Source organism: Onychomys torridus, chromosome 23, assembly GCF_903995425.1.
Source record: "Onychomys torridus chromosome 23, mOncTor1.1, whole genome shotgun sequence".
Taxonomy (NCBI): Eukaryota; Metazoa; Chordata; class Mammalia; order Rodentia; family Cricetidae; genus Onychomys; species Onychomys torridus.
In genome coordinates this window covers 7,226,731-7,250,106 of record NC_050465.1, presented here as the reverse complement: position 1 = coordinate 7,250,106, position 23,376 = coordinate 7,226,731, and the positions used below count along the sequence as shown (strand labels likewise).

The following is a 23,376-nucleotide window of genomic DNA, read 5'->3' as shown; positions in this document are numbered from 1 at the left end:
TCTTCCATCCAGCACCATTCTGACATGGCTAGACGTGCTCTATACAACACTCCTTCCATCAGGAACACTTACACACGTGTCACAGCTGCCATATGATGGTTTCTATTGTGTTAACTTTTCCTTGCTCAGCTAGTTTCCACTGTTACGCTACTTATCAAGAATTGTGGTGTCCAGTGTCCAATGCTGAAGACTAAGCAAACATCCCACATACCTTCTGCCTTCTTCTTATTTTGGAACCTCAAATTTGGAACCTCTGTTCAGGAGTTCAAGGTAATCCTTAGCTACATGAGACCCTGTCTCATAAAATAGTTCCACATGGAAGATGGAGATGGACAGTTTATCCATCCATCCATGACAGGCAGCCTGTGCTGCACACACAGTTGAAGGAAGGCAGAGAGGGGCTGGGGACACCTTGTTTCCTTTCAGTAATTGATCAGGTGTTAAGGAATGGAGACAACCTCTGAAAGAGGAGACACAGAGGGCACGCCAGGGAGCCAGACACTCAAGATGAAGAAATACCTTTATTCAGTTCATTCACTCTGGGCTTATCCCAAATTGCACATCTTCACCGTCAAACAGGAAAAATAAGTCACATACAACATGGGACAGAAAATGGCAGTGTCCACCACGTCCCCACAGCACAGAACGCTGTACAATGTTACTGGCTGGAAAGCTGTGAGATGCAACTCTCTTCAATCCAGGAACTAGAGCCACTAGGTGAAACAGGCTGTTAGGTACTTTAATCCTGGGCAACACTATGGGTCCCTCTCTGCAGCCCCAAACAGCTGTACACTGTACATCCCCTGAAGAGCCGTAAGCTCCTGCTTCAGAGCCTGCGCTGCAGTCACAGGAAACCGCATGAGTCAGTCCCTTCTACTGGAACTGTGCACACATGCACACGGGGGGCTGGTGACACACACCCGAGGGTAGAGGCACTTTCCACTATGTGACTCTCAGGGTCCAATGCCTGGAACCCACGTGGCAGAAGAAGAGAACCACCTCCCATAAGTTGTCCTTTGATCTCCACAGCTTACACAGGAGTGTGTGCACACACAAACATACACACCACACACAATGACTGACTGACTGAATGAATGAATGAATGTAAACAAAAGACTGCACATGGAGGAAGCTTCTCCCCAGTGAGACACAGGCCACATAATTAAGGCATTTTGGAAGGAAATCAGAGAGCAATAAAGCATTTATTATAACAATATATCAAAAATGTCATTGTACTTTTGAAAGCTCTTAACTAGGCACAAGGGCAAAAACAATCTTTCCTGGCCACTGCAAACAAGCACACACTCACCCCCAATTAGGAAAGAGAGGGTAGTAGTGAGTATGTCTGCAGCACAAGCACACAGACCCCACTGCAGACACTGCACACGCCCATCACCAACAGAAGCAGCGGAAGCCGGGCAGACACTGCATGGAGAGCAAGCAGGGTTGGCTGCACGTACAAGAAAGTTCTCACACGCCCATCTCAAGTCAGATTTGCAAACATCCTCCCATTACTTGGTTTATCTAAGAAACCAAGAGGCTGAAGACACAGCTCAGTGGTAGAGTGCTCGCCTCACATGCACAGGATTGGGGCACATTCCTGACACTGAGTGTCAGACACAGCAGTTCCCCTGGATGCTCGCTCACTTCATCATCCTCTGTCAGGCTAGAGCGTATAGCAAATGCTCCACAAATCACTGTCCACTTCAAACTTGTATGCTCCCATCTGTGGGGCCTTCTTGGAATGACGGCAAATCCCGAACCAGTTATGCACATGTACCCACTACTTTACTGCACACAAGGAGTGCGGGAAGGAGAGCAGCAAGGTGGAAATAAGCAAGGGCAAGAAAGGAGCTCCCACATCAAGAGGCACTTCCAGGAATCACTCTGTGATGAAGGAAAGTCGTTAGAGCCCTCAGGCCAGGATTAGTCACCAAGTGCCCAGTGGGCAGGCAGTAAAGAGCCATCGCTAGCATCCTTGGTGCCAGTGGTTCCCAAGGCCTGAGTGGGGTCAAGCAATCCTCACCAAAAAGGTCACACTGACTTCCTGTGGGTGGCCTCATGAATTTGGGGTGGTAGAGGTCCATCAAAAGCATGTCTAGACTTCTCAGGCCATTCACAGTGATCCTAGAGACTACCCTTGGACCCCAGGCAGTGGGAAAGCTGCACTGCCTTTCACCACCACGCAGGCAGGCTATTTAAGATCCAAAAACTTCTCATTAGTTTGTAACATCCACTACCGCCCGACTGTGCCAGGATTTCAGCTACAAGCAAACTTAGAAAAAAACAAAAACAAAAACCTTCTGCAGATTGCAACCAAGAGTGATTTAAATGCAAAGACCTAGCCCTGTACCATCACCTTCAAGCAGACATTCCATTATTTGTCAGGAAGAGCATGAAGGCAGACTCTAGACAATCCAGTCAGCTAAGGAAATGTGATCTCCTTGGGTATTACATGCTATCCTTACCCCTCCCCCTGCACAGCTCTCCTCGGATGAGAGCTGTGGGCCTCAAGGACCCCACTGAGCCACCAGAGGTCAGTCCTGCATCTCCAGACCTCCGGATCTCAGCACTGTCACCACCGGGAGTGACAGAGCCCACTCCCAAAGTCCTCACCTGTGTCAACTTTCACAGGACCTCACCAGAGTCCACTGGACAGCCCAGCAGGAAGGTCCTCCTGTGCACAGTGGGGCCTGCACAGCTCCAGGAGCTGGCTGAGACAGGGCAGGGCAGGGCAGGGCAGGGCAGGGCAGCTCTCAGGCATGCCTTCCTCTGCTCAGAACCATACTCACTACTTTTTCTTTCAGAAAAAATTTATATTGAAAAATCAAGCACAAAAGAGCAGAGGGGAAACTCTGAAACTGATGGTCCTCAAGCCTGACAATAAAATGATCAACATTTGAAAACTGCTAATTACCTACCTAACAAGTATTTTCGCCTAAATTTACCTAATGTCAATGTCAAAACAAAACAAGAGGGGGCTGGAGAGATGGCTCAAAGGTTAAGAGCACTGGCTGCTCTTCCAGAGGTCCTGAGTTCAATCCCCAGCACCTACATGGTGGCTCACAACCATCTGTAATGAGATCTGGTGCCCTCTTCTGGTGTGCAGACAGAACACTGTATAAATAATAAATAAATAAATCTTAAAAAAAAAAAAAAAAGAATCTCCACCTTAAGCCCTTTTATGGAAGATGAGTATAATATAAATAAATAAAGAGTATAAATAAATAAATAGATAGATAGACAGAAAGACAGATAGACAGACAGACAAATATCACAAGTAAAATATAATTTAACAAAATGTATGACAATGGTAGAGTTCTGGAAATATGTCTAAAAGCACACCAAATTCTGAGGCATCAACACTAGCTAAACTCCAGCCTGCCTGGCCAACTTGAGGCACAAGCCTCTGTTTACATCACAAGGCCGCCCCAGGAATAGCAACCATCACACAGACACCCCTCGATGAGCAGGGACAGACAGCCTTCAGCTCCTTCCCTCTGGGCCACTGAGCTCCTCTGCCAGGGCCGGCTCAGCCAGAAGGCAGCAGTTTCTTCAGGTCTGCCACATTTGCACGCTAGGGAGGACACAGGTACCCAGAGCTCAAGTCTGCCAAGTAAAGCGGCAGTCCTCACCAAGGCCACATCAACTTCCCATGGTGCCTCTCATGAACCGGAACTGCTCACGGCAACAGTGCTGCTCTTTCCTACCCTGTCCCTCATCCTTGATAACAACCAAACACCATGCTTTCACAGTGCTACTGGAAACAAGGAAGAACGTCCGCCAATGCTGTTTCACATTCAGGTTCGCCAGCAGCAGAACCTCACAGTGCTGAGATTCTGAAAAGCAGCACAGGGGAAGCTACTCATGGCCCAGTGAAGAGCTGTGGCCTGGACCATCTACAGAACAGCTGGGGGAAGTCTGGGGATTTAACATCTGCTTGAGCCTAAACACTCTCAAGTCTACAATCAGCACAGAACCATATAATAGTCCTAAGAGGCTCAAAATGACAAAATATAATTTTACCAAACAGGAACAACCTGAGGATGCTCAAGGTAATGCATAGTTCCTGACCCACCTGCACATGACCCTCACACTCGAAACAAGCTCTATCTCTCTCACTTACCAACAACCCTGGGCGAGATGGGGAAAGATCTCTAGGAGTGCCCACAAAGGCACTGGACCAGAAAAAGGGAGAAACAGCCTGGTGGACACCAAGCAGCTGGAGCCTGGAGCCACCCAGGTGGCCGATACTGTTCCCACTTTCTGTATGGGAGGGTCTGTATGGAGCACCCCAGTGTCATCTTATCCTGTGAGGACTGGCAGTGAGTGCTATTGGGATGATCCCTGGCAGTCGCTTCCCAGCTAGTTCCAGGTGGGCCTCCTAAAGGTAATCACTGTCTGAAGATCCCCAGGGTGAGTCATCCATCAGAAAACCCTTGCCAGGACAGGTGCTACACTGCAGAGGCTGTGCTGGGACCTCCGAGGAGGCAGTGTATGCAGCCAAGAAAGTATCTTGGAGGGAAGACACTACTGAGAGGGTGTGGCAGCGGCAAGAAGGGCTATGCATCTGACAGCACAGACAGACAAACGCGGGCAGGCAAACAGACTAGCAAGTGCAGGAACTGCATCTCTGCTCCCTACATGTTTTCTTACCACAGCTCTCTTCTTGTTTGGATAACAAACCTTAAAACAACAATTAAATTGCAAAGTAGGAACATAAATAGAAGCATAACTCTGAAAAATACAAGTTTTCCCCACTAGGGCTACCATGAGGCTTGCAAGCTCACCCCATACTGCACCCATTTCATTAACATATATCAGTACAAACCCCAAAGAGAGATATGGAAGAACAAAATCAAGTTTGTATGTGCCTCTCTGTTGACGATGGCTCAAGGGGTGTTCCATGGCCCAAGCACCTGAGACGGAACCACAATCCAACGTTTCTTCTTCACAGCCAGGGAACAAGCTGGCAGCGCAGGACCCAGTTCACAGGATGCAGGAGTCTGTGTCAACCTCCACCGCAGATGATCGGCGTCCTCACTGCAGCTAACACTGCATCTGAATCCTACTCATAAAGCAGAAACTTCTTTATAGGGTCCGGCAGCGGCAGCGAGGGAAGCAGATGCAGTCGGTGTTTGCCCAGAGTTCTTCTCACAGCCACCCGGCACAGACTCAGCAAGGTCCTGGGGACACCTGGAGGCGTGAAGGGAAAAGGTTTATTCTAGCCCAGTTCCAAAGGCCCAAGGCTGACCACAGGGGACACACTTCCTAATCTCAGAGCCGAGGAGGCCCCGGAGGCAAGGAGGCCTTGCTATCTGTTCCATCTAACCTGCCCCCAGGAGCCCCCGCAGATGAGAGCAAACGACCTGCACTCTGGCTCTGTCCGTGCAGGGGCAAGGAGCCTGGGGACACAAGTGTGCAGGACTCGGATTCAGAGACCAGGCTGACAGTCCTGCTCCAGGAGGAGGACGGGGGGGGGGGGGGCGGCGACGACACAATAAAGTTGTGGACACAAGCAGCTTCATTCTTTCAGTCGGCTTCCCACCTGGCTGCCAGCCCCCAACTTGGAGAAAAGCTGACCAAGAACGGGTTTCCGTGAACTGGCATGGGTATATACAACAAAAACACTGATGTCAACGCTCTTCAAGAAATAAGAGAGCGAGGACAATTCAGACGTCCTCTGACAAGACGGCAGGAAATGGACAGAAACACAGGTTAATTTCTGAATTCCAGAGAGGGCACTGACAGAAAATCCAAGCACGGGTAAATTTCAAACTCTCCTGCCACTTACTTAGCAATTCCTTGGCAAATCCTACTACACAAATAAGCAAAGCCCAGATTTCATTTAACAAAAACGGATTACCACGCAATTCACTCTAAGGCTATTTGAGTGGAACTAAAATAAGAAAGGACTCTAGAAAATGAGCGTATAGCTGTTCATTAAAACACATGTGAAGAGGGGTTAGTTAGAGGGATGGCTCAGTGGTTAAGAGCACTGGCTGTTCTTCCAGAGGACCTGGGTTCAATTCCCAGCACCCACATGGTGACTCACAACCATCTATAATGAGATCTGTGCCCTCAGGCAAAACACTGTTTACATAATAAATAAATAAATCTTAAAAAAGAAAAATACATGTTGTGAAGAGAAAGGCAGGGATAAGAAGGGCAGAGAAGGCAAATGTGGCTGCATTCCTGCTGAGCTACTCCCGGCCTGGCGACAAGTGACAGGCAAAGATGAGTAAGAAAGAAACATATGACCCATGAATGAAAACATCAGGATGGGCCAACCAGATGGCTCAGAGGGTAAGAATGCTACCTCCATACTTATCACCCCGTGGGACCCATGTGGCAGAAGAAGGAACAGACTCCTGTAAGTTGTCCTCTGACTTCTACACTCATGCTAAGGCATGTGCATGCTTCCCTCACACACATATAAATAAATATATTAAAAACATTTTTAAAGAAAATGACATGATGAAACCCATCACTTGGTACAATGAATGATCTAAGAAACAAATTAAGAGGAAAAGGAAAAAAGAAAAAGGAAAAAATGTGAAAAAGAAACCGTTAGTTAAGAAGGGGGTCAAAAATCAGAGCAAAAAAGTTAGAGACTATAATTCTAAGAACTTTGAAAGCATACATCGACTTCTATAGATCTTTGGTTATCAGCTCTAGGGCTTTAGGAATGTCAAAATAACCACCTGGGGCTGAGGAGAGTTTAGGGTAAAGTGCTTGCCGAGAAAGCACAGGGACTCGCCCTCCCAAAGAAATGGAGAGGACTGGTACACCCTGTAATCCCAGCCCTGGGGAGGGGGGGAGGGGGGAGGGGAGGAGGGAAGAGGAGGGAAGAGAGCAAAACACCCAAGGCTTCCTCTGGAGAACTACCGGTCCTCATCAAGAGAGAAACTACAGCTCTCATCAAGTGCTTGGCTAGAATTCCTTTTGGAGGGGTTGTTTTGTTATTTAAGATTTACTTCCTGGGTAGTGGCGCACGCCTGTAATCCCAGCACTCAGGAGGCAGAGCCAGAGGATCTCTGTGAGTTCAAGGCCAGCCTGGGCTACAGAGTGAGAGCCAGGAAAGGCGCAAAGAAACCCTGTCTCGAAAAAAACAAAATTAAAAAAAAAAAAAGATTTATTATTTATACTTATTTATTCCCATGTGTATGGGTGTTCTGCATGCACGTATGTCTGGGCACCACACATGCAGTGCCCGCAGGAGCCACGGACAGTTGTGAGCAGTCAGTGCTGTCACCGGCTGAGCTGCACCTCCAGGCCCTGTTTTCCTCTTAGTTACTATTGCAGCTCACTGGTTCAATCAACTCCAGACCACAGGACAGCGCTGAGCTCAGGCCACTTACTTCTGGCCTCTTTGAAGACTTGCAGAGCCTCAGGGTCCATCTTCCTTCTGCCTCTTGCCTCTGGGCCCAGTGACCCCCACTTCACCAGGTTCAGGTCGGCTCCAAACTCTACCAGCAGACTCACGAAGGCCGCCTCACAGCCATGGCGCAGGACAGCATCCATGACACACCCAGGGGAGCCCCTGTAGAATTCCTGTGTGTTGACAGGGCCACTGCAATTGAAGTCAGGATTTGCCCCAGCCTGCAGGAGGAGCCGGAAGCACTGAAGGTTATGGTAGGCGGCACTGATGTACAGAGGGCAGACCACTAAGGAGGTAAGCCGCCTTGAGAAAGGGGGCCGGGTGTCAGGAGTCAGGTGATGGTTGACATCAACATCTGCCCCATACCTACAAGAAGAGAAAAATAAGTCAAATAAGTCAAACTCAGATCACAAAGAAGGTCCAGCACCCCAAGGAAGACATTCAACAGTCACATGGGGAAGCCTCTGGAGACCTCACAGGTCACAAACACTGCCAGCCCTCTCTATCTGCAAGCACTGTACCCAAAGACTCAACTAACTACAAGTCAAAAATACTGAGGGAAAAACTCAGCCTATAGTCAATATGCACAGTCACTTTCCTGTCCTTACTGCCTAGACAAAGGATTACAGCAGTTACACACACCTACAGAAGAGTTGTATTTTAAGTTGTCTGTGTACCGAGACCACATGCAGAAACTCTACTGTTGCATGTAAGAGACTTCAAGATCTCAGAGTTTCATATTAAGAAGGATAGGGAACTAATCTCCCTGAGATCCCCAGGATGACTAAAGTATCAGTACTTCCTGCAAGAGAAGGCAACAAGGAAAACATGGAATCCAGTCATGCACACAAATTCCAAAGGGAAGTCTTTCAGATCTTTAATAAAGTAATTCCAAGACTATATAATTTCAGAGGTAAGAGAAGAAAAATTTCCAAATTCATTGTAAAACTAATACAATAACCCAACTCAATTTCAAAATCTTCAACAAGCAAAAAGTTATTATAACAAAGAAAATCCGAACACATATTTAGAAAGCAGTGTACCAAGAACTCATAGGGATTACCCTAAGATTCAAAACTAATTCCAATATTAAAAGCTCCATTATTATAATATATTGTATAATGAATCTAAAAAGAAAAATACTGATTATCACTAATAATGCAAAAAGGGCAAAAGCCAACAGTTTTGCATGTTTTAAAATACTCTATGAAACAGAAAGTGACAGCTATGTCCTTAAAAATGATAATACATTTTCTCAAGCCAGAAATCATCGTCTTATTTCACAAGAAAGTACTAGAGGTGCCCTGCTCCACGGGAAGTGCAGCACAGGCCCCCACCTGCTGGCCTCTTGACACTGACACTGAAAACATGAGGGTGCCTAGCAGAGGAAGGCAATCCAATAAACAGGACTGGAAAGGAAGAAGTGAACCGTTTCCTATGCTCAGAGGAAAGGACTCCAAAATCTAAAACAGCCGACAAGGAATGAATAAACAACAAGTAATAAGGTAATTCATTAAAGTAGCAGACTGTGAAATGACAGCCTTCACACACACACACACACACACACACACACACACACACACACACACACACACACACAGTTTAAAGATTAGGTAAAAAAGCAATAGCCCTTACGGCAACAAAACAATTTTTAAAATGATCTATATAGCATAAACATAACATTCAGAGTTACAAGAGCAGATCTAAGAAAATGGAAAGACACATCAAACACTAGAAGAGGCTCAGAATACCATGACTTTCCCCTAAGTCGATTTTATGAATGAAAACACTGTTCTTGAACTACTGAAGCTAACTACAAAGTACCCTGAAACTGCATACGTTGGTTCTAAAGTTCATCTGGAAGATCAAACAAGATTGAAAAGCAAAGCAGCAACGCAGAGGAAATAGCTCCACCATAAGAGGGCTTGGTATAAAGATCTGTAAAACTATGTAACAGGAGCATGTGGACAAGCCAGCAGACCCATGTACACACACAAAACATCTTACAACAGACCCAACTGCAAGCCGAAACTAAGTATGCACAGTAAGGAACTATCTTAAGGGGGAAGGGTGAACTTTTTCATATTTCCCCCCTAGGACAATTAGAAATCCACATGGGAAAAAATAAAGTTAAGACCATTCAACACAGTGCACACAAGATTAATTCCAGATAGATCAGAATTTACAAGTAACTATAAAACAATATGGCAACTAGGAGCCATTATTTAGGTCAAATTTGCCATCTGGGGGTGGTGAAATGGTCCAGTGGGCAAACTCCCTTGTTGTCAAGACTGATGGACTGAGTACCCACACTCTGGAAGGAGAGAACCAACTTTCCCTGCCATGAAGTGCCCGTAACACACACACACACACACACACACACACACACACACACACACACACACACATAAAATGTTGATTAACCTAATTCTACTTGGGGTAAGCCCATGTGACTGGCTGGTATAGAAACAGAACTATCACTCACTGCTATGGCAACTGAAATGGAGCAATCCCTGTAGAGAGAATTTTGGCAATTCTATCAAAATTGCACATGCACTTACCCTAGAACTCATCCATCACACTTCTTGGAACTTGTTCCCAAGACACATTTGCAAAACTAAGATGTGTGCACAAGGCAATTGATTAGAGCATTGTTCCTAGCAGCTGAGCCTGGAAACCACCAAGAGGGACTGGCTGGTTTACCAGCTATGAAGGGAAGGGGGAATACTGCTCTATACTGCTCTGGAATGTCCTCCACAGCGCATGAATATGTGAGAAAGGTGAGGTAAGAATGTGTGTAGTGCATACTTATTTTACAGGTTTGCCATGGGTAAATATAAACTACTCAGCCATACACATGCATTTACTCATTTGTAATAGTGAAGGACAAATCATAGACCTAAATGCTTACCTGGAGGAGAGGGGGAGATCAGGACAATGAGACAAGGTTAGAAGCTAGACTTTTTCAATATACCTTTTGTATAGATCACAGTTGGAGCCATGTAAACACTTCACATGGTGAAGCAACCACTGAAACCTAAGAGCAAAGATGAACCAACAAACCCAAGTACATCCATAGCTGGTCAGCCAACCTGTACTCTCCAACATGATGAGTCCTCTTTTCTAAGAGTCTAAATATTCAGGCTCAGGGAATGGCAGGGATACTCCCAGCATCAGATTCAATTACAAGGACCTGAGGACCTACAACAGGAAGCATGGCTTGCCAGCTGGGCAGCGTCATGCAGCCCCACCCAGAAGGCAGGTGCACAGCAGTCAGAAAGTGATTCCTAGAGCTGACCATTCCTGACTCCCAAGGATAGTCCAGATGTTAGGACTATCTCTCACCAGGTGCAGGTGCTGAAGGACCCACGGCCAGTCTTTTTCGCCTGCCCTTGGTATGCTCCACAGACACCCAAATATATGGCATTTAGAGTTGTCTGAGGTCAAATGCAAACTACCTATCTCTTTTATTCTAACCAGGGGTCAGCCAGCTACAACAAGGAGGGCAATCTGGCTCAGAGGCAGAGTCCTGACAAAGTGAGCAGGTACCTGCTAAGGACAGGGGCTTGGCATAAGACAGTGGAGCCCAAATGGGGCAAGGAGGAGGGAGGCGAGGGAGTAAGAGATGCAGATCAACTCCAGTCACTGTATTACGGGCACAGAAATGTAATATGGACACACGCCCCAGCTCCAGGGATGGAACAATACTTCCAGAATAGAACACACTCCCAAAGGTACTTCAGATCTTGGTTTCTTTTCTTTTTGAGACAGGGTCTCATTATGTTATACAGTTTGGTGGCAAGCTTTCAAGTAGCTAGGTTACAGGCATGTGCTACTCTGCGCAGCTTAGATCTTTGTTTCTGCCCAGCCTTCTTCACTGAAAGAAGACTGGACTCTGGGAGGACTTACTCCAGGACTGACTCAGGAAAGTCACCTGAGCTTGGACTATCCTGATATGTGAGAATGTAAGGAACGGCCCATAAAACAGTAAGGACATGTCAAAAGAACACAGCTGGCTTAAACCACCAGTAACATTAATGTGACCATCAAAGTAAGTAACACTGATGATGGATTGTAACTCCACCTGAACAAGGTAAGAAACCGCAAGTCTACACTAACATAAATAAAAATTTGAGATGAAGCACAAGGCATATATATGGCTGCAAAATGTCTCCCCACAAAATACAAATTACAAAGGGAGGAGCAGCTTTACAACGAAAAACCTGACACCGCTGTCATCAAAGGATCCGAATGAAAGGCAGGAGTAATAGGATCCATGAGAGCAGGACTCACTTCTGCAAGATTCTGCCCAGCAGGATCCTCTAAAGCAGGCAAACACCAGTCACCTGTCACCTCAGTCACCTGTCACCTGTCGACTTAAGCCCTCCCTGGCCCCTGATAGTTCCGTGATGTCTCGAAAACTGTGTCATCACCTGAGTATTTCACTCAAAACAGGAAATGACAACATATAGGAAGCAATGATGAGGGGACTCAGCATGCGGGGACCTAATAGTCAGGATGCAGAGAAGATGGAATAATACCATTTTCCCTGCCTAGACGACAGATGGCCAACAGTCTCAGCCAGCCGTCCTGCTGGTTCTCCAGCACTTCAGGTGTCTGTCCAAAGGACCTGGAATCAGAAGTGCTTCTTTGGGGCAGCCCAGGCCTGAGGACACACAAGGCCAGTATCCTTTCTTGACACCACCTCTCCTCTACAAAGAAGACCTCTCTTTTCCTCTGAGCCTTCTAGGAGAGAGGAGAACACTCTACAAGCACAAACTCACTGCGCTCTTCAACTAACAAGGAAATCTGCGTCTCACATGGTGATTATTTCTTCCTTCCTCATGGGAGACATGTCTTCCAAACTGTTTACAATCTTGGTGTGACAGTGTGACAATCTGGAACCAATTGAGCTGTAGGAAAGACAGCCTTTGAAACTCATAAAAATATACTGAACAGGATCCAGTTCCTTTTCAACCTGGATATTTTCTAAATTTCTCTATTGCTTTTATTATCTCTACACACCCAAACAACTGAACGAATCAATATAACTTCAAAACTTCATTTCTTACCTTCTAGCCTAAAACATCAGCAATGGAAAGCAAGGTAGCCTACAAACCCTTCCAGAGGGCCAGACATGTGCAGTACTGAAAGGTGAGAGGCACGCCTACAGGAGAAATGGCACAGGCAGGCAGGCAGACTGGTTATTTAGATGATGTTACCCAGTGAGTAATTCAACAGTATTGTCTCCATTTTCCTTTTTTTGTTGTTTTTAGCTGTTTGTTTGCTTGTTTTTAGACAAGGTCTCACTATACCCTCCCTGACTGGCCTAGAACTTGCTACATACACCAGGCTGGCCTCTACCTGATCTACCTCCCCAGTGCTAGTATTAAGTGTTCTTCATCATACCCAGCAAGTTTCCATTTTCTAAAAGTCAATCATAAATTAGAATACAGAAATTTTTAAATAAGACAATATATGCTAATATGCTTTCTTGTCAGAGCAGTGCCCTGCGCTCCACAGAGGAAACAAGATGTCTGTCTGAAATGTCCCCAGGGATTTCTGAACTCAAATGGAATTTCATTAACTGATCCTACTCTAAACACTTCTATGGGGCAAATGAATGGCTCAATGGGCAAAGGACCTTGCCGCCAAGCCTGATGACTTGACTTTCACCCCCTGAACCCACATAGTGGAAAGAGAAAGCCAACTCCCACAAGTTGTCCCCTCACCTCCACAGGCATACTGTGGAACGTGCATGAGCATGCATATGTACACACACAAACATACAAATATAAAAAATTCGAAAACACAGCCTAGCAGTGATGAAGCAAGCTTTTAATTCTAGCACTCAGGAGACAGAAGCAGGCAAATCTTTGTGAGTTTGAGGCCAGCCTGGTCTACAGAGTAAGTTCCAGGACAGCCAGGGCTGTTACACAGAGAAACCCTGTCTCAAACAAAACAAAACATTTCCACATTAATGCCTTAAATCTTTTAAGATGCAAAGGCATGAATTTAAGGTAGCTTAGATCATCATGCTAGAAACCCTTAAATGATTTTTTTGAAGCCCAAACTTTATCACCCTGTAATTTAAAACCTCCTTGATCATTTATCTTCCCCCATACCAAGTCTGTCGCTCATTAGTATATCCGCCTTTTGAAAGACTCTATTTCCAGAACCTGGTTGAGAAAGCACGTTCTGTACCAGGCAAGAATGCTCACTCATCTGACCCACTGATGGTAGTCTTCAACAATGGAACTTTTACCTGCTCCTTTTCTATACGAACACTCTCACTAACAGCTAGCTAGCTAGCTAAGCTACACTGGCCTAACCTAGAACTAGCTGGCCTCCACAGTAAGGGATGAACAAGATAGCTATGGTAGAAAGCTGTTACTGAAATTTGAAAAGGGAGAACACAAGCTGGTTCAAACAAAAGTAACTGTAATATTAATATAATTAAATCACAACACTCAGAGAAAACCTAATTGAAATGCAAAGGCAACTGACAAAAGGCACAACAGTAATTACAGACTTCAATATTTCTCTAAATTTTGGCAGACCTGATGGCAAAGAAAAAGGGGAATCCTGAAGAGAGGAACTTAGGCTAACACACCACGCAAGCATTCACAATGTGTGTGAGTGGAATGAAATCAAAGACTTCACTTTATTACAGAATCCTCTTCCATACCGCTAAGAACAAAGAAGAAATCAACCTCAACTACACGTATTGAAGAAAATAGCTTTGGGGCTGGAGAGATGACTCCGAAGTTAGGCATTTGCTGCACTTGCAGAGGACCAGAGTTGAGTGTCCAGCACCCATATCATATGACTCACACCCACCTGTACCAACTCTAGGAAATCTGATGCCCCCTTTAGTACACACATGCACATGTACACACACACACACACACACACACAAACACACACACACACACACACACGATAACATTTTTAACATTTAAAGATTAAGAAACTTTAGGGGATATAGCTAAAGCTATAAATGAAGGCAAATTACATTGAAAGTTTACACTGTTAAAAATAAATAAATAAGCACACAACTCAAAAAGTTAAGAAAAATAACAGTAAGTGTAAGGCATCACGGGTCAGAAAGCAATGAAGAGCACCAATGAGGCAGTCCTTCCAAGTCCTCTAACAAGCACACTCCAAAGCAGGAAATGCAAGTACAGGAACAAGGAGAAATGCTAGGGATCCACAGTACTGACCTGATAAGAGCCTTCAGGATGTCATCCCTACCCACTCGAGAGGCATGGTAGACAGGAGTGCTGCGGTGGTGCCGGCTGCCGTTGGGGTCAGCACCAGCTTCCAAAAGGATCTCGGTGCTCTCCAGGTGCCCATTCACTACAGCCACATACAGGGCAGTCTGGCCCTTGACATCCACGAGGTCCACCTCGGCCCCTTTGCGTATGAGAAAGTCCACACAGTTCCCATGGCCTGCAGTGGCTGCAATTCTCAGTGGTGTACAGGGGAGCCAGCCACAGCACCAGACAGACTTCTCATTGATGCGGCTATATGGGAAGACAGGCAGTTTGTGAGAGTTATCCTAAGCAAACAAGCTGTTCTCCCTCCTCTCACCTGGCAGAGACACCCAGGAAAGACAGCCATATGGGAGCCAACCCTCAGGGTTAGAATACCTTCACTGTGTTCTGTTTTCTTTTCCCTAGTGCTGAGGATCAACCCTGGATGTTGTACATGCTATGCAAATACTCTAGCCGTGAGCTACATTTCCAGCCCTTTGTGTTCCGTGTCCTGAAATGCTTCCGCAATTGCCCCTGCTGAACTTGAGCAGAGAAAATAGGTATCCAGGGCCCACTGACAAGGAAACTAGATGCTTCGGCAGAATAATCAGCACTAAAACTAAGGTTTCTAGTTCTTACATTCCTAACCCACATTCCAAAGCCTGTTCCTCTACAAAATATATATATATATATAGATCCATCAGGGACATGAGCAGGCTAGGCAGGGCCATGCACACCCTCTTACTAGTGACCACCTCTAAAGGTCCAAGGCTGGAGTCCTCTCCAGATAAAGACAATCAGTAGTAGTGATCTCTGTCCTCTGACCCTGACCCACAATAACTGAGAGCCTAGATGATTAAGGTTACAGGGCTGCAGTCTCGGCCAGCAGTGGCACCAAACTGTCCAGACACAGCTCTCAGACAGTAAAACCACAGATAACTATCTACGCTGTCCACTGACCCTCCAGGTCAGCAACCAAGGTGTGCTTCACCTCGGTTTCCGCACTGAAGCAGAAACTAAGGAACATGCCCTAGGCAGTGTCTCACTAAGCAAGCCCTGGTATTCCTCCTCCAGTCACACACAGACTGATATGGGCCAATAAAGCCCAGGAACCCTCCAGAACTCTCCACTAGAGAAATGAACAGCGAAAGAAAATACGTTAAAGGAAAAGGACATTCATGAGCCCTGAGTTTAAGTAAAAAGGAGCCAGTGTGGTGGCACGGGTCAATAATCTAGAACTCAGGAGCTGGAGGCAGAGACAGAAGGATCAGGAGTTCAAGGCCAGCCTGGGCTACAAAGCTACATAAGGACCAAGAAGGGAGGAAGAAGTGGGGGAAAAAGAGACAAAGGGAAGAGAGAGAAGAGAGACGAGGGGACAGGGAGAGGGAGGGAAGCACAATAGGGACTTTACTGAACTCCTTCGTTCTACTGCTACATCTGTGTACTTAAGTCTTTTAGGGGCTCGACACATTAAATTTAATTTTTGTGTTTGGTTTTATTAGATTTATTCATTTGATTTCATGTATGAATGTTTGGCTGGCACATATGTCTTTGTACCACATGTGTGCTTGGTGCCTGCAGAAGTCAGAAGAGGATGTCTTGTGTGAGTGCTGGGAATTGAATCTGGGTCCTCTGTGAGAGCAACAAGTGCTCTTAACTGCTAAGTCATCTCTCTAGCCCTCTAGTGTTTTGACTTTTAAATACTGACGTGTGCTCTATGACATAATGCTAAGACATTAGAAGGATAAGAAAGGAACACACTCCTGGCTGGTTAGGAATCCTGTGCTTGGGAACTGTCTACATAGAAACAATAGTGTAGGTCTCCTACAGGGACTTCCATCCGTTAACTGCATCCACTCCTCAAGGCAAAGTGGAAACACAGAAGCATCAAGTGCCAGTGTCCGTTGTATTCAATATCTAGTTAAGACAATGTACTCAAGGAACCTCCAAAGAGACTAATGGATGCTCTCCCAGCATCCTGCACAGGGAAACAAAGCAAGACTGACTCTCTGCTCTAAAGGAAGAGCCAGGAGGACTCAATGACTGGAAGGATCTTGTAATCAAGAGGCAAGAGGCCAGGAAAAGAAAACAAAGGAGACGGCAGCCACCATATCCCCATAGTGGGAAGTCAGCTGGCCTATGGCTGATCACTATAGACCTGAGAAGTGAAAAAGAAAACATCAAATGAATGTCAATAAAGTGGCTGTAGAAAAAGAACTACGCAGGATAAGAAGCCATAGGAAAAGGCTGGAGAGATGGCTCAATGGTTAAGGGCATGTGCCACTCTCCCAGAGGACCTGAGTTCAATTCTCAGCACCCACATCAGGTAGCTCACAATCACCTATATCCCCAGGTCCAAGGATGACCTCTTCAGGCCTCTGTGGCCATCTGTTAATTACATGTACATACCCACCTACCCCATACACACGCAATTAAAATAAATAAAATAGGTATAGTGGTATACACCTTTAATCCTAGCACTCAGGAGACAAGCAGTCAGATCTCTTGTGAATTTGAAACCAGCCTGGTATACATAATGAGTTCTGATCCAACCAAGGCTACATGGTGAGACCGTTTCAAATTTTTTTAAAAAAACACCTTTTTTGTCTTTTAAAGAGCCATGGGGTGGTGGTTGGAGGGGCAAGGCCACTATTGACATCTCTAACATTGTCTTCAAGAAAAACACTGAGGAATCTAATGCCCAGCTAGAACAAGTTGCCAGAAAACACAAAGGTCAATCACAGAGCCAGACTTGGATCCAGGGACCCCTGCCCACAGTATCTGGCCACCAATAATTCTTCCTTTTGCTCCCTCTCTGAAATCAAAATGTATTCCTGTAGCATCAGTCTTAACCTGCAATCCAAAACACAAATTTCAGGCTCCTGAAGCCCCACAGGCCGATGCCTGTTACCAGCCCCAGCAGGGATGCTCACCTCCGGTAGCTCTCTTCTTGCAATAGGTTCCTGAGAGTCTGGAGGTCCCCCACATAGGCTGCATCATGGAGTCTTGTATCCTCACAGTGCTCTAGTGGATGGTCACAGAACTGCTCCCTCAGCCACTCCTTCAGATTAGGACCTGCACTGAAGAGAGGGCTCCTATCAGTGTGGGAGACCATCAGGAAGCCAACCAAATGGGATGCCTTCTGCAGTGGCTCTTCCTGCCTGCCCACACAGGAACTTTCAAATCCCCAGAAAATAATTCATAAGAGCAAGCTGTAAAGTTCCCCTTATCAAACTGGCACATTTCAGACACCAAGCCTGATAAGAATTTTTTTCTGAAAAGAAAAATTAAAATTTAAAATATTATGCTCCAAAAAAAATCTAGCCTGTAACTACTCTAATTTATCCCAAGTATGTAAGAATACCTTTAAATTTGGGCATCTGAAAGGAGAATGGTAGCCATCTCCTTTACTACAAAGACAGCTGGTTAGCCAAAAGCCAAGGGCAAAACAAGAATTGTCACCTGGAATGTAGGTGAGTTCCCTACCATGCTGCTCTGAGAAATAGCAACAAGGATGTCTAGATAAGAAACAATTCAGCCGGGCGGTGGTGGCACACACCTGTAATCCCAGCACAGGAGGCAGAGGCAGGTGGATCTCTGTGAGTTCGAGGCCAACCTGGTCTACAGAGCTAGTCCAGGACAGGCTCCAAAGCTACAGAGAAACCCTGTCTCGGGAAAAAAGAAGGAGGAGGAGGAGGAGGAGGAGGAGGAGGAGGAGGAGGAGGAGGAGGAGGAGAAGAAGAAGAAGAAGAAGAAGAAGAAGAAGAAGAAGAAGAAGAAGAAGAAGAAGAAGAAGAAGAAACAATTCAGCAGAGTACTACCATGTGTTCGAGGTGCAGTCCCCAGTATACTGATGCCGGGAGACAACAAAGACCGTTAACTAGTGTGGCATCACACGAGGTCACAGGGTCAGTGGAAAGGGTCTTCCTGCAGGACTGAAGAATTTCTTCTGGGATCCTGGCTAGTTCTTATCGGAGGGCTATTATAAGAGCTTGAGACAGTCCCACCTAGTCTCTGGCTTCCCAGTCAGCCTGGAGATCACAGTTCTCCCTACTGGGGGTAGGGGAGGCAAAGACAGGGTTGTGGATCCCTGGGCTGGCTGGCAGCCAGCCTAGCTAAATCCAGATCTGTAAGCTCCATGTGCAGTGAGAGACCTTGTTTCAAAAATAAGGTGCAGAGTGAGGATAACACTAAATGTTGACCTCTGACTTCCACATATACATGTGCACACACACAGAAAAAAATTATACCTCAGTAAAGTAGAAAACTAAAAAATATATGCACAAATACAAATCCAGCCTATATAACAAAAAATGGAGAGAACTAAACAGAAAAACCATACATACCATGTACTAGAAGACTCAATATTAGAGAAATTCTCAAGGTTACCTATAAATCAAATGTGGCCAGTCTCTTCAGAATTTTGATACTGGATATATCAAAAATATTCCAAAATGTATTTGTAGATATGCATAAGGGAGAATTGCTTTTTGTTTTAGTAAGAATAATGGGCAGGGCAGTGGTGGCACACACCTTTAATCCCAGCACTCGAGAGGCAGAGGCAGGCAGATCTTTCTGAGTTCGAGGCCAGCCTGGTCTACAGAGCGAGATCCAGGAAAGGTGCAAAGCTACACAGAGAAACCCTGTCTCGAAAAACAAAAACAAAACAAAACAAAAATTGCACCAACAGATGTTATAAAATAGCACAAATTCTAACCGCTGAGATACAAGCCTCCCACCCTGTGATGATGTCCTAGCAAGTGACCAAGCATAGTTCTAAAGCACATCCCTTCACAAGCAGGCTTCTTCTAGATGTTGAAGTTGTTTTCATATTCAGATAAAATGTCCTTTGAGTCTCTGCTAAATACAAGACTCTCCTAAAGGTACAGAGTGGTGATGAGTAAGTGTCCTTGCCCTCCAGGATCTGAAAGACCACTGAATGGTGCAAGAAACCACTCATTTGTTTGTTTTTTGTTTTTTCAAGACAGGGTCTCTCTGTGTAGCTTTTTACCTTTCCTGGAACTCACTCTGTAGACCAGGCTGGCCTTGAACTCACAGAGATCCACATGGGTCTGCCTCCCGAATGCTGGGATTAAAGGCGTGTGCCACCACTGCCAGAAACCACTCTTTAAAGCTCTATCCAGGGCCTCCTTCAATCATAACCCTCCATTGCAAGTACATTGCAGTTACCAATGGGTATCAAAGTTCAAAGCCAAAGTTGGGGAAGATTCAGATGTGTGGGATAACTGTCAGCAAGTGGACACCAGAGGACTTGATCAAGTCTTTGGACCTCCCTTTGCTCACCAATCTTCAACACTACCAGCCTGGGCCAAGGTACCTTCAGAACCTCCCCAGTTCTAGAGTCAAAGGCCACTTCGAGTTTGTGTTTCTCTGATCATCAAATCCAATAACAACACAACTACCCCCAAGACAGCACTCAAGACCTTTCCCTCCACCCCAAGCTGGAAACACACTAAGAAAACAGCTACTGGAAGGAGGCTGCAGAAGGCCAAAACCACTGTTCCTTCCACAGGACCCTTCTCTACACTAAGAAATAACTGCCTTTGACCCATATCACACTCATGCATGACAGGGCAGTCCACTCACAGATCTTGTCTGTCCCTGAGAACAAAGTCAACGCCAACAAAACCTTGGTAAAGGTTTTGTCTAGCCTTTTCAGGTCACCCTGACAGTCCCAGGTGAGCCAATCCAACGGTAGACCAATCAATAAAGTTTGTTGAATAGATGGAGGGAGGCACGACTAAAGAGTTTGTCATTTGTGTGGCCTTCTGAGATTTTGGATACCTAAGAGAGTTCCTTGAACAAAACAAGTGCCTCTGCAAAATCAGAGACGGGCTCAGCAAGTTACCTACCACACACACAGCAGTCTCAGAAAGACCCCAGTGAGAGACTTCGGACCAGAAATTCCTTCTCCTGGGAATTCTCAGTCTCACAGTTGCAACACTGCAAAGTGGACATGCTAAGCCAGGTGGCGACGGTCCGCCTCTCTCTGCAGGTGGGTCGAGCGACACCATAAGCGCTGTGTCATTGGCAAGCTGGCTGGGGACAGCGCGGTAGTTAGTGGGGTGGGGTGGGGGGTCCAGGGGCTACGATGCACCATCTCGGCCCTGCGCTGACTGACCGGATGAGGAAAAGGAGCCTGCCCTACAGAGGGCCGACCTCCGGGGCCCTTTCCTGACCAGTGCGCTCAGACCTGGAAGAGGATCCGTGCCCCATGTCACAGCTGGGGTCATCGCAGACTAGGATCGGCTAACAGGGTGGCAGTTTCAAGGCCAACTCCACCTGGCCTTGTAACTCCACCTTGGGGGGAAAAAAAAAACCGCGGGAGGGTTGTCCACGGGAGGCCGAGCGCGGGGGTCGCGCCCTGGGCCCCGCGAAGCCTGACGCCCACTTATCGACCCGGGGTGCGGCTCCGCGGACCTGGCCGACGGGGACGGAGGACGCAGGGTCGGGACGAACCGAGGGCCACTCTGACTGGCCCCGAGACGCAGTCCCCGCTCCCCACCACCCCACGCCGCTCACGTTACCTGCGGGTCCCGGGCCAGCCCTCCCTTCGGGGCTCCCGCCCTCCGCCATGCCGACTCCGGCCTTCAGCCTCCGCCGCGCTGACCACACCGCCCCTCCGACGGCCTACGCAGCGATCCTGTCAAGGTGCAACCCTGTCGGAGCTACACCTCCTCCTCGGGCGCTTCCGGCAGGTGGGCGTGTCCGGAGCTCGGCTTCCGGCCAGTTTGCACCTCCCGATCGCACTTCCGGCTCTGCGGGTAGGGCGCTTGGGTCTCCACTTCCGGCCTAGCTAACGGACTTGAGCGCCGGTCCGTGAAGACGGCTAAACTATGTAGTGGCGTCTACGGACGAAGCAGGAAGTCTGGGGAAACGCCTTTCCCCTGGGGGCGGAGGCTTATTTGCATGCCTCGGGAACTCCTGGTTGGCAGGTTCTGTCCCCGCCCACGGAAAAGGCGGGACGTGGGCGTGGCCGTCTACGGCCAAGCGGACTGTTCACTGCTTCCCGCAGCGGCTGAAGGTCGACTGGAGACCTGGGGCCGCGCCGCCTGTCCTTGGCTCCAGACGGTCCCTTCCGAGTCAGTGACTTGTAAAGTGGTGTTAGGTGAATGCAGCCCAAGAATGTCTCCGTGGAGCCAGCGGTGTTTGTAGCCTGGCAAGGCGTGTTGACCGAGTGGCACTCCCGATCTTACACCGGTCACACCGTGTGCATCACGTTCTCAACAGCACTTAAGCGTGGACGCCGTCGGGTCCTTCCAGTCTCCCCTTCGCGACTTAGGGAAAGTTTCGCTTGCAGGGAAAGGACCCCGGTGAACCGAGGAGGCTGCGCCCTGCCATCCGGTGAGGTGGAGGTGAGGCCGCAGTCCCCAACACTGTGGCTGTGACTTGGCTTTGTGGCTTTTGCTGCAGTGGTGTTTGGGCTTGATAACAGCAGACAGCATCGCTGGCGTGAGGGACAGGTGGCACCGATGACGCTGCAAGGCAAAAGAGCCAGGTGGCCTAGCCTTGTGCCTCTACTCCACAGCTGCAGATCTCTAGCTGGGATGCCTCAAGTGTCAAACCACCCAGATGTACACAGATGGATAAATACACATCAACATGTGGCGCTGTGGACCATCCATACAGCCTTAAAAAGTCTGCACGGATGGATAAGTACACATCAACATGTGGCGCTGTGCACCATCCATACAGCCTTAAAAAGTCTCTGTCCCAGGCCACAGAATGGACAACCCTAGAGGACACCATGCTCAGTGAAATAAGTCACTTATAAAGGACAAATCGTGCATGATTCCACTCATGGGAGGTTAATAAAGGAATCAACTTCATAGAAATAGAATGGTATAGTGGATAGCAAGTTGTTTCCAGAAGAGGGAGTGTCAGTGGTGAGGAGACAGATAAAACTCCATGCTGTCATCCTAGCCAGAGAACGTCCCTTTAGCTCTTAGAGACTGTAACAGGCCAAACTGGATTCATGGCTTTGACTCAGACAAGAATTTTAGGACTAGTAAAATCAAATTTGAGGTTTTATTAAAGATACTTTAACATCGACTTCAACCACAAGACTTAGAAGAGAATGTTGACATACCCACATGTGGCTCCTCGAGGGAGTCACACTCTTAGCACTCACCATATATACCATTTTGATGGCTCTCAACTTAGATCTCAGAAGGTTGCTTACATATTGTACGTGTGTATTATGAGATTATATGGTGGCTTCAGACACGCCTTGGATGGAATTGTAGTCTGATAAGGTAAAACCAGGAGCCCCTGGTTGCATCCGGAGTTTTGTACATGTCCTTTTCCTGGAAATAAAGTTTCTCATAAAAGTCCTAGAAAACTGCAGATCTATGGCTGAGGAGGGAGAAAGGTCTTGAGCAGTTACTTGTGCAAGAATTCCTGCTTCTCTGTAGGTAAGAGGCTTCAACCAAATCCTGGGTGAGAGGGCTCCTCTTTCTTCTCACAAACTCATGCTTTCCCTTCCTATCCTATCTCAGGAGAAATAGGAAGTGAATACATTTTAAAGATTGGGGGGGGGGGGCAGGGGTGGAGACAGGGTCTTACTATGTAGCCCTTGGCTGGCCTAGAACTCACTCTGTAGACCAGTCGTGCCTTGAACTCATAGAGATCCACCTGCCTCTGCTTCTCAGGTGCTGGGAAAGTACACCACCATACCTGGCGAGATTGTTTTTATATTTATTTAAAGTATGTGTGTGC

The 23,376-nt window shown here is 46.9% G+C and overlaps 1 protein-coding gene across 1 annotated transcript; it reads right to left on the bottom strand.

Moving 5' to 3' along the window:
- Positions 1–3,247: 3,247 nt before the first annotated feature.
- On the bottom strand, positions 3,248–21,506 carry Asb1 (ankyrin repeat and SOCS box containing 1). Its single transcript, XM_036173765.1, has 5 exons — positions 21,186–21,506; positions 17,571–17,712; positions 14,605–14,907; positions 7,362–7,747; positions 3,248–5,196 (listed from the first exon to the last, which is right to left on the bottom strand). Exons 1-5 carry the CDS (start codon positions 21,232–21,234, stop codon positions 5,069–5,071), a joined length of 1,008 nt encoding a protein of 335 aa, XP_036029658.1. The 5' UTR covers positions 21,235–21,506; the 3' UTR covers positions 3,248–5,068.
- Between the last annotated feature and the right edge of the window lie 1,870 nt (positions 21,507–23,376).